The sequence below is a fragment of the Leucoraja erinacea genome, chromosome 27 (assembly GCF_028641065.1).
Source record: "Leucoraja erinacea ecotype New England chromosome 27, Leri_hhj_1, whole genome shotgun sequence".
NCBI classification, from domain to species: domain Eukaryota; kingdom Metazoa; phylum Chordata; class Chondrichthyes; order Rajiformes; family Rajidae; genus Leucoraja; species Leucoraja erinaceus.
In genome coordinates, this window is record NC_073403.1 from 17677973 (window position 1) to 17690544 (window position 12572).

Genomic DNA, 12572 nt, shown 5'->3' on the forward strand with positions numbered 1-12572 from the left:
TCTTCTCCTGCCTAGAAGTGAGTTAAATATTGGACCTACTGTATCTGTGAACTAAACCATACTTACTTCTCACTTCAAACTGTTGGAGTAACTTGGCAGGTCAGGCAGCATCTCTGAAGAAAGAGGAGATTCAAAAAGTTACGGAGTTGTAAAACTCAAACGAATTATCAAGTTTAAACCCAGAGGGTTGTGAATCTGTAGAATTCTCTGCCACAGAAGGCAGTGGAGGACAATTTGCAGGGTGTTTTCAAGATAGTTCGATATAGCTCTTAGGGTTAATGGAATCAAGGGATATGGGGAGAAAGCAGGAATGAGGTTGGATGATCAGCCATGATCATATTGAATGGCGGCGCAGGCTCGAAGGGCTGAATGGCCTACTCCTGCACCTATTTTCTATGTTTCTATGTTAAAATGAAAGTCAACTGACCAATTTTCTTTTCTGAAAACTACAAACAGTCATGGAGGTGAATAAATGAGATGCAGATTGACATGTTTAAGAAAGAACTGCAGATGCTGGAAAAATCAAAGGTAGACAAAAAAGCTGGAAAAACTCAGCGGGACAGGCAGCATCAATGGAGATAATGGAGATAAGACCCTTCTTCAGACCAATGTCGGGGGGGGGGGGGGCGGAAAAAAGAAAGGAAGAGGTGGAAACAGTAGATTGACGCGGTCAGAGAGTCGGCGACTAAACCGTCTCCCCCACCTGGTTTGACAGGTGAGGAGGGGGCTGTGAACCCCCAGCAGGACCAATACCAAGACCTGTCAAAGGGCGGATGAGCTCGTAGCGAGCCAACGGCCATTCACACTTTAGTAGAAGTTGCAATCAATGTCGTAAGGCACCGTGCCCGTTGATGTTTTCAACGATGAAGTTGATGATTGTATAAAGAGGGGATGGTCTATTTAATAATCAAGCAGGAAAGTTACACTGAACTGGTTCCAATAATAATATTGTTTTATCTCTCATGTGTTCAGTCCAGGCAGACCCCAGAAGGAGAGTTCTTACCCCTGGATCAGTGTGAGTTGGATGTCGGCTTTGGCACTGGTGCCGACCAGCTGTTCCTTGTTTCACCTCTGACTATTTGCCATGAAATAACCCCTGCCAGCCCCTTCTTTGATCTATCCCAACGATCTCTCCGAAGTGATCAGTTTGAGATTGTGGTGATACTGGAAGGAATTGTCGAGACTACTGGTAAGTCCGTTTATTTCTGCAGGTCGTTAACATATTTTATTTCCTCTTTGTATAAAATCAATAATACTTCCAACTGCCTCCTGTGTCCTTTTACTCATTAAGATTTTTCATTGTGGAATGTCACTGGACCCACTTTTTAAATGAGCTTGAATGAGGGCAGAGAATGTTTACAAGGATGTTGCCAGGACTTGCGGGCCTGAGTTACAGTGGACAGATCTGCAGCTTTATTCCTTAGAGCACAGGAGGCTGAGGGATGATCTTATAGAGGTGTATAAAAAGATTTATTAGGAACTGGGGACTGTGAAAAAGGTGCTGGGGACGTGAAACAAGCAACAAGCTGGAATCTTGAGCAAATCATAGCTTAGTTTGGGAACAGCTCCATCCAAGACCGCAAGAAATTACAGCGAATTGTGGATACAGCCCAGACCATCACACAAACTGACTTCCTTTCTAATCACTCCATTTATACCCCACACTGCCTCAGCAAAGCCAGCAGCATAGTCAAGGAACGAGTCACACCCCGGCCACTCCCTCTTCTCCCCTCTTCCATCAGGCAAAAGGTATAGAAGTGTGAAAACGCACACCTCCAGATTCAGGGACAGTTTCTTCCCAGCTCTTGTCAGGCAACTGAATCATCCTACCACAACCAGAGAGCAGTGCTGAACTATTATCTACCTCATTGGTGACCCTCGGATTATCCTTGATCAGCCTTTGCTGCTTTTACCTTGCACTAAATGTTATTCCTTTATCATGCGTCTATACACTGTAAATGGCTCGATTGTAATCATGTATTGTCTTTGAATGCAACAAAAGCTTTTCACTGTACCTCGATACACGTGACACTAAACTAAACTGACCTGAAATGCTGGAGTAATTCAATCGGTCAGGCAGTATCTGCGGAGGGAACGTTCTTCAGAGTGATTGTGGTAGGGGACAGAAAGCTGGGAAAGAGAGGTAGAGACAGGACAAAGCCTGGAAAATGCTAGGTGGATATAGGTAAGGGGGTTGATTAGCAAATGAGTGGATAAAGGCTGGAATTGATAATCAGACAAAGGGCGACCAACAAAGACAAAAGAGTGTTAGTTGAGGAACGAAGGGGAAGTGAAATGTAAAGCCAGAGGGATGGAGATACGTAGGTAAGAAGAGGATGAGAAAGTGTTATAATCCTCTTGTTCTTGAGAAAAGACATGAGTAACCCAGCAAAACCTTCAAGTAAAGCAATCCGTCATTTTGCTTTAAAAGTCAATCAGAAGAATCTGGTTGCTTGCTATCCTTTATTTCATCAGCACAATGTATGTTTTTATAACATTTCAATCGCACAAAAGTACTGAGGGAAAAATTGCTGCCAGGCCTAACATGAACCATTCAGGAGGGTCCCGACAAGAAACGTCACCCATACATGTTCTCCAGAGATGCTGCCTGACTCGTTGAGTTACTCCAGCACTTTGTGTCCTTTTATGTAAAACAGCATCTGCAATTCCTCATGTCTATATTCTCTACTTGGTTTGTTGTTTATGTGGCATCGGTTGCAGGCAGCGGTTGGAACGCAACATACCAACCTAGTTGAGATATTTGTCAGCGGTGAAACTAACATGGTTATAGAATTTACTGAGAGAGAAAGTCTTCCAAGTTATGTACAAGTAATTTAAAATTTAGGCTTAGAACTGTATAAAGTGCAAACAGTCAGTAGTCTGAAATTATGAGTAAAGTCTGATTTCCATATAACTCAACTGTTTTTGATAAAGTCATCAATGCAATAAGGATTGAGGTTCAAACAACCAAATATTTAAATATAATAAAATAACAATTAATACATTAAGAACCAGACCATAATAGTGCAAAACTTAATTCCGTAGTGCAACCAAAACAAAGTCCACATTAGATCATAGTTGCTGAGGTAAGGCTGTGGTTAATGTTGTGCAATGTTCAAGAGCCTGATAATTGAACACTGCAATTAAGAAGCTGTTCTTGAAAATGGAGGCTCCAGCAACATCTTTCCGATGGTCAGAGAAAATTGAGAGGCCAGGATGGTGTGGGCTTTGATGATACTGGCAGCCTTTCTGATGCAACGCCTCCTATAGATACCTTCAATGGTGGGGAGGTCAGTGCCCATGATGGACTGGGCAACGCCTCACTCTTTCTGTAGACTCTTTCATTCCTCGGTGTTCGAATTGCCGAACCAAGCCACATTGCAACCAGTCAATATGCTCGTTGCTGTATACCCGTAGAACTTCGATAGGTATTGGGTAATATACCGAATCTCCTCAACCTTCTAAAGAAGTAGAGGCATCGATGAGCTTTCTTTTTGATTGCATCAATGTGCTGTGCCCAGGACAAATCTTCAGCAAAAGCACACCCAAGAAATTGAAGTTATTCATTCTCTCTGACACCTTCTCGTCCATAAAGACAGCTTTGTGGACCCACAGCTTTCCCTTCCTGATGTTTCCTCCCACATCCCAAAGATGTTCAGATTAGGTGGATAATTGGCCTCTGTAAATGAGCCCCTATTGTGTCAGCTGTGGATGAGAAAATGGGAAAACATAGGTCTAGTGTGAATGGGTGATTGGTGGTTGTCGTGGACTTGGTGGGCAGAAGGACCTGTGTCCATGCTGTATCGTTGTACTAAACTAAACTGAAGTGTCTGGCAGAGGGAACATTGAAGTCTGAAATCTTAGTATGAAACCATATCATTCCGATGTTTGCCTTTAACAGGCAGGAGGTAAGCACTCTGCTCAGCAGTATTATCTCTTATCAATGCCTGATTATATCAGAGTATAATCTTCTCCCTTATATTTCCAAGAAAATGGACTGAAATCCATTTATTAAAATCTATGTAGATAGTGGGGGTTTTTTATGAGCTATTTCCTGCTTCGTGTTGGCTGACCATTTTTCAATTCTTGTGTCAAAGCAATAGAGAAAATAGCATTTCTTTATGATCTGTTTGGTCGTCTTTTTAATGAGGTTTGACAGTGCGAGAGAAAGGAAATATTTTTATGTTTTCAACAAATCAGAGTAGTAAACAGTCTGAATGGTGTGGTCTTTGTCGATATTGGCTGCCTTTGTGAGACCCCGCCTCCTGTAGATCCCTTCGATGCTGGGGAGGTCAGTATCTGTGATGGACCGGGCAATGCCCACCACATCCTGTAGCCACCTTCATCCACAGGCGTTTGAGTTGTCAAACCAGGCCACGATGCAATCCATCAGTACGTTTGCAGTGTGCCTTCACTGGAGGTTTTAGAGGGACCCCTTGCTTTTTTGCCTCCTTCTTGCTCAAACCATGCAACATTTCCAGGCATTTCCGTCAGTTTATGGGTGAGGAATCTCCACTCATCAAATATAAGATCAAACTGTTTCCCTAAATCAAAAGAAGAAACTGTACAAGTCATTGGTGAGACCACACTTGGAGTACTGTGTGCTGCTCTGGTTGCCCAGCTAGAGGATGGATGTCATTAAATTGGAAAGGCTGCAGAAGAGATTCACCAGGATGTTTTCAAGAGGGAGTTAGATTTAGCTCTTAGGGCTATAGAATCAAAGAATATGGGGGAAAAAAGCAGGAACGGGGTACTATTTTTCGATGTTTCTATGTTTTTGTTTCTTTATCTGAGCTTGTGGGGTGGGAGATTGCAACCTTCACGTGGTACGCCCTGTTTCGACGAATGCAATCAACCTGGTGTGCACAATCAAATAAGATCAAATAGACCAAGTTGTCCTACAACTTTAGGCTGTGCATGCCATACGCAAGAAGAAGATTTGGGCTTGGAGAGGTTGAAAGACTGGGCCTTTTCCCTTTGGAGCATTGGAGGCTGAGGGTTAATCTTTTTGGGATCTACAAAATCCCGAGGGGCATGGATAAAGTGAACATTTACAGTCTTTTTCCCAGGATAGAGGATTCCAAAACTAGAAGGAATAGGTTTAAGTGAGAAAGGAGATTTAAGAGGGATCTTAGGGTCGACTTTTTAACTCAGAGGTAGTCCATATCTGGAATGACAGAGGAAGCTATTGAAGTGAATACAATTACAACTTTTAAAAGACATTTGGACAGATGTATGAATAGGAAGGGAGTAGCCCAATATGGCAACTTGGTCAGCATGGACTAGGAGGGCCAAAGGGCCTGGTTCTGTGATAAAGAGCTCTATGACTCTGAGAAAGTACCCTTCCTCTTTTATCACTTCCTTTTCAATGGCAAATATTCACCATTATGACACGAGAGGATTCCGACATATCTCATCATTCCTCATTCCAATCTTCAAAGTCTAATATTGACTTTCATAAGAGAGTCAAACGTTACCTTTCTAACCCTACACATGCATTAGGTTTCTGGCCTTATGCTGCTTTGATTGTGCAAAATCATGCCATGCATCAGAGGGGCATATTTTGTGCATGAGTAACACTGTATGTAGTTGACATCATATTTAGACAGACAGCTTCCTCCAAAAATATCCGCGTGTCAGTTTTCATAAGTGAACTCTCAATAATCAAATTTCGAGCACTTCAGTTAACAATGTGGTTCCATTTTAGCATTTTGAAGAAGCACAACACTTCAACTGCATGGGTTAAGGGCTGGACTGATGCTAATCATTTTATTCACCTAATTTTGACAAAGCTTGCTTTAATTCTGTACTGATAGAAACATAGAAACATAGAAATTAGGTGCAGGAGTAGGCCATTCGGCCCTTCGAGCCTTCACCGCCATTCAATATGATCATGGCTGATCATCCAACTCAGTATCCCGTACCTGCCTTCTCTCCATACCCCCTGATCCCCTTAGCCACAAGGGGCACATCTAACTCACTCTTAAATATAGCCAATGAACTGGCCGCAACTAGCCTCTGTGGCAGAGAGTTCCAGAGATTCACCACTCTCTGTGTGAAAAAAGTTCTTCTCATCTCGGTTTTAAAGGATTTCCCCCTTATCCTTAAGCTGTGACCCCTTGTCCTGGACTTCCCTAACATCGGGAACAATCTTCCTGCATCTAGCCTGTCCAACCCCTTAAGAACTTTGTAAGTTTCTATAAGATCTCCTCTCAATCTCCTAAATTCTAGAGAGTATAAATCAAGTCTATCCAGTCTTTCTTCATAAGACGGTCCTGACATCCCAGGAATCAGTCTGGTGAACCGTCTCTGCACTCCCTCTATAGCAATAATGTCCTGATGTGATTGTTTGTTGAATGTCTCTGCATACACGCGGTGTCAAAGGCTTTAGATGGGACGGTCTCTTTGAAGAGATCAATGTTGGATTAATCACTGGAAATGAAATAGCTTTCCTGATTGTCGGAAAGGCAGAAACACCCTGGCCACACACTCGTTTCACTTCTGCCATCGGGAAGAAGGTACGGGAACCTGAAAACTATAACGTCCAGGTTCAGGAACAGTTTCTTCCCTGCAGCCATTCGTCTATTAAACACAACAACCTAAATGAGCTCTGAACTGCATAGACTATTATTGTTATTATTGCACTATTATTGGGGTTTTTTTGTGTGTACATGCATGTGTGTGTGTATATAAATGATCTATATATATATATATATGTGTGTGTATTTGTGAGTATGTGTATATATACACACACTGAACTTTTGTTCTCTCTCTCTCGTTTATTATATTATTTACAGTGTACTATATTTACATATTCTGTTATGTTGCTGCAAGTAAGAATTTCATTGTTCTACCTTGGAAATATGACAATAAAGTACTCGGCTCTTGACTAATCCCATTTCTATTTTTCTGATTTTCCATTCCAAGTGCCCCAGATTCCACCATTTACTTGGATACGAGGGGCAATTTACATTAACCTATCAACCTGCATGTCTCTGGGAGCATTGTGACTTGTAAACCAGTCTGCCTGGAACCTGAAGCTGGTTGATATAAAAGTATTTATTCATCAGGAGAAGCAAACATTCTCTTGAAACCCTATCAGTAGAATCTCCCAAACTCAGAGAACATCAGGTTTTTGTGCTCAAGATCAAAGATAACAGCAGGTCATTCATAACCAGCTCAATAGCTGCAATGATATTTTGCTCACTTTGATATTTAAGTCTGACACGATGTTGCATTGAACTACAGACTGTAGCTGACAAGACAGTCCCTGACTATCTAAACATCTTTACTGGGAAAAAATAATTAATCTGGATAATCTAAAAGCTTCTGAGGACAGGGAACCGAGACACCCATCATGTTGTGATGGCTGGCTCTCATGAGTGAACAAATACCCTGATTGTTGATAGACAGAAATGCCAATGATCAAAGCGCTGGAGGAACTCAGCAGGTCAGGCAGCATCTAGGGAGGAAATAAGAGAAGTGACGTTTTAGGTTGGAATATTGATTTGGTTATTGATTTGGATTATTTTAATAATCAGAGCAAAAATCAGAATTGGTTTACTATCAGAATTGATAGTAACAGCATGGATCTTGTTAATCAAGGTTTTCACAGAAATTGGAGAGGTTCATAACTTCTAGGAGCTGAATTTGGCCATTTGACCCATCAAGTCTACTCCACCATTCAATCATAGCTGATCTATCTTTCTCTCTCAACCCTATTCTCCTACCTTCTCCCCTAATCTGAAACAACTCAGATCACTTACAGAAGGTCTGAAGGAGGGTCTTAACACAAAACATCACCTACTGATGTTCTTCAGGGATCTTGCCTCACCCGTTGAGTTACCCCAGCACTTTGTGTCTTTTTTGTAAACCAGCATCTGCCGTTCCTTGTTTTGACTTTCTATGTCATTTACTCAAGTGACCATAATCACTCATGCTGATCTGACATTAGTCTAGAAATGTGGTGCCTTAAAATGAATAGTGCTTACCATTCTACAACTCCCACTGCTTTTTGTCAGCTTTAGTGTGGAATCTGTTAAGAAGTGGGCTGTGGCTTTCCATTGACGAGGTTTGAGTTGTGTAGGTTGGTTTCAAGAATTTGCTGGTTGCAGGAAAGTAGCTATCCCTGAACATGCTGGTGTGGAACTTCAGGCTTCTGAAGAAGGGTCTCAACCCGAAACGTCACCTATTCCTTCTCTCCAGAGATGCTGCCTGTCCCGCAGAGTTACTCCAGCTTTTTGTGTCTATCTTAGGTTTAAACTGGCATTTGCAATTCGATACATTTCTGCACATTGTCCAAGCTCGTCAGCTTGGTGCACGGGGCCATCTTCTCATGTTGATAAACTTGTGCAGGAGACCAACAACAGCTCGATTTAGGAAACACACCAGCCATCCCAGCAGCCTCTTCATTTAACATCTCAGAACGCCAGCTTGGGGACTTTTTATTTATTTTTATTTTTTTTTATTAGAAGTACAGTAAATTACAGTAATACACATCGCATATATCTTATTACATTTTGTTGTACCACTTTGCTTTTTCGAGCTTTAAAAAAGGTAGAAATAAAAGAAGTAAGGAAAGTGAGCAAGAATCGTGAAGGTGCAGGAAAGTGTTGGGAGAAGAAAGCCCCTTAGAGAAGAAGTTAGAGAAGGAAGTAAAGAAAGGAAATAAGACCCTAGAAAGAAAAGGAAAAAAAAGGAAAAACAATCGCTCTATTGTAACACAAAACTCCGCAAAAAAGGATATACCAACCGTGTTTTAAAAAAATATATATTTTATACCCCCCGTTACCAGATCCTGGTACCATTTATATTTTAAATTACTATTGCACCTTATGCTTGTACTAGTTCCATAAATGCAGACCGCGTCTTTTGGATGTGGTCTGCTTTGCCTGCTTGGGGACTTGTTCGCCCTCAGTCTCCTTAGTTTGCCGAGCACTTATTCCCCAATGATCGAGATTATTGTAAGATCCTTCCATCTTTTTTCAAGCTCCCCTTTTGCTCACTAATTTCCTGTGATTGTTGGATTGCTTTTAGAATCCTCAGAAGACAGATAAAGAAAATGTTCGAAATCTGTGTCATCCATTTCCCATTATTAATCCCGCCCTCATTCTCAAGTCAAGTCAAGTCAAGTCAAGTTTATTTGTCACATGCACATACGAGATGTGCAGTGAAATGAAAGTGGCAATGCTCGCGGAACAACAAAACAACCAAACAAATTATAAACACAATCATAACACACATATCATTTTACATAATAAATAATAGAAGGAAAAACGTTCTGTAGAGTTAGTCCCTGGTGAGAAAGGCGTTTACAGTCCGAATTGCCTCTGGGAAGAAACTCCTTCTCAACCTCTCCGTTCTCACTGCATGGCAACGGAGGCGTTTGCCTGACCGTAGCGGCTGGAACAGTCCGTTGCAGGGGTGGAAGAGGTCTCTCATGATTTTGTTTGCTCTGGATTTGCACCTCCTGTTGTATAGTTCCTGCAGGGGGGTGAGTGAAGTTCCCATAGTGCGTTCGGCCGAACGCACTACTCTCTGCAGAGCCTTCTTGTCCTTGGCAGAGCAATTCCCGAACCAGATGGTAATGTTCCCGGACAAGATGCTTTCCACCGCCGCTGCGTAGAAGCACTATAGGATCCTCGTCGACACTCTGAATTTCCTCAATTGCCTGAGGTGGTAAAGGCGCTGCCTTGCCTTACTCACCAGTGCTGAGGCGTGTGATGACCATGTCATATCCTCAGAGATGTGGACTCCCAGATATTTAAAACAGTTCACCCTATCCACAGGATCCCCATTTATACTCAATGGAGTGTACGTCCTCGGATGATGTGCCCTCCTAAAGTCCATGATCAGCTCCTTCGTTTTTTTGATGTTCAAGAGGAGGCTGTTCTCCTGGCACCAGAGTGCTAGATCAGCCACCTCCTCCCGGTAGGCCCTCTCATCATTGTCTGAGATCAGGCCTTCTGTAAAGCAAGACCATTTCATTTAGCCACGCTCTTCCTTTTTACGTACGTTTTTTTATACTTCAGGAGTCAAAAGTCAAGTGTGTTTAATTGTCATATGTTCAGAACGCAGAACAATTAAATCCTTATTGGCTGTGGCTTAACAGGCCCATAAATGCAATAACAGAGAGATAAATATATAATAATTAATAATACACTAAACTAATAGCTGTAACAATAGTAATAAGAGTGCAAAACCGAAGTCTGTAGTGCAGCCAAAGACACAGTTCATCGTAGTTTTGTGGTGTATTAAGGGACTGCCCCACTTGGGCGTCATTTGCACATCACGCAGATGGCGTGCGAAGATTTTGTACATACCAAAATCCTGGGGCGCCGCTGGCAACTGCTCATCACTGCCTACGTCACCACGCAACATGCGTCGTGTGTCGTGACACGTAAATAATGACGCATAAATTACACGCAAATTACGCCCAAGTGGGACAGGCCCTTTAGTGGGTTATAGGTTAGTGTTGTGCAGGGTGATTCAAGAGCCTGAGGGTTACTGGGAAGAAGCTGTTCTTGAACCTAAAGGTCACGATTTTCAGGTACCTCTCCCTTCATCCCAATAGAAGCGGAGAAATTAGAACGTGGGCAGGGAAGTGTTGGTCTTTGATGATATCAGCTGCCTCTTTGAGTTTAGTTTATTCTCATAATGTGTTTTCTCCCTCTTTTCTATTTTAGTAATCCTTTGCTTTTTCTAAAATATTCCAATCTTCTGGCCTACCATTAATCTTTACAATGTGGTATGTCTTTGCTTTCAAGTTGATATAGTCTTTAACTTCTTTAGTAAGCCACCGAGGGCTCATTCTTCTCAGATGGTTTATTATTTCCCAAAGGAATACATCTTTGCTTAAGCCGGAATTAAAGGAATGAAGGAATCAATGAAGGATGTAGGCTTGAAAGACATTGAAGAGATAAAGAAAGACCAGAGAGGGATTTAAAAGTGAGAGTGAGTAATTTAAAATTGCCTGACTAGGGACGTGTATATCAGCAAGCATGGGGGATAGGCTAAATATCTAGTAACTTCTCTGTGCAGAACCATATATAGGTTTGCGGGTTAATTGGTCTTTGTAAAGGAGGAGGCGAGAGTGCGATAACAGAGAATGAATGTGTATAGGTGATTGATGGTCGACATGGACTTTATCAATAATGGTCAATAGTGCTTTAGTTGCATAGTGAAATTCTCATTGCATATATTTCGCATGCGAGCGGCACCATTATTCAAAGTCCAAAGTCCGGTCGGTCCGCGTGGGCCAAAGGGCCTGTTTCCATGCTGTATCTTTCAATTATAAAAGATGAAATAGCGACACATTTGGATAGCAGTAGCAGGATCGGTCCGAGTCAGCATGGATATCCGAAGGGGAAATCGTGCTTGACTAATCTTCTGGAATTTTTTGAGGATGTAACAAGGAAAATGGACAAGGGAGAGCCATTGGACGTAGTGTACCTGGACTTTCAGAAAGCATTTGATAAGGTCCCACATAGGAGATTAGTTGGCAAAATTAGAGCATGTGGTATTGGGGGTTAGGGTACTGACATGGATTGATTGGCAGACAGGAAACAAAGAGTAGGGATTAATGGGTACCTTTCAGAATGGCAGGCAGTGACTAGTGGGGTACCGCAAGGCTCAGTGCTGGGACTGCAGCTATTTACAATATATATTAATGATTTAGATGAAGGGATTAAAAGTAACATTAGCAAATTGGCAGATGACGCAGAACAGTGTGAACTGTGAGGAGGATGCTATGAGGATGCAGGGTGACCTGGACAGGTTGGGTGAGTGGGCAGATGCATGGCAGATGCAGTTTAATGTGGATAAATGTGAGGTTATCTATTATGGTGGCAAAAACAGGAAGGCAGATTATTATCAGAATGGTTTCAAGTTGGGAAAAGGGGAAGTACAACGAGATCTGGGGGTCCTCGTTCATCAGTAACTGCAGGTGCAGCAGGCAGTGAAGAAAGCGAATGGCATGTTGGCCTTCATAACAAGAGGAGTTGAGTATAGGAGCAAAGGGGTCCTTCTGCAGATGTACAGGGCCCTAGAGAGACCACACCTGGAGTATTGTGTGCAGTTTTGGTCTACAAATGTGAGGAAGGATATTCATGCTATTGAGTACAGCGAGGGTTCACAAGGTTATTTCCTGGGATGGTGGGACTATCATATGTTGATAGAATGGAGCAGCTGGGTTTGTATACTCTAGAATTTAGAAAGACGAGAGGGGATCTTATTGAAACATATAAGATTATTAAGGGTTTGGACACGCTAGAAGCGTGAAACATGTCCCGATGTTGGGGGAGTCCAGAACCAGGGACCACAGTTTAAGAATAAGGGGGTAAGCTATTTAGAACGGAGATGAGGAAAAATGTTTTCACATAGAGAGTTGTGAATCTGTGGAATTCTCTGCCTCAGAAGGCAGTGGAGGCCAATTCTCTGGATATGGGGAGGGATATGGGGAGAAGGCAGGAACGGGGTACTGATAGTGGATGATCAGCCATGATCACAGTGATGGGTAGTACAGGCATGAAGGGCCGAATGGCCAACTCCTGCACCTAATATCTATTGTCTAT

At 42.3% G+C, this 12572-nt stretch overlaps 1 protein-coding gene across 1 annotated transcript in view; it reads left to right on the forward strand.

The window, feature by feature from the left end:
- The window catches only part of LOC129710307 (G protein-activated inward rectifier potassium channel 1-like), a 52938-nt gene that overhangs the window by 25261 nt on the left and 15105 nt on the right, over positions 1 to 12572 (forward strand). Inside the window, exon 2 of the mRNA XM_055657213.1 lies at positions 973 to 1189. Within this exon, the coding sequence (XP_055513188.1) occupies positions 973 to 1189 (217 nt within the window). The remainder of the gene's footprint in view (positions 1 to 972; positions 1190 to 12572) is intronic.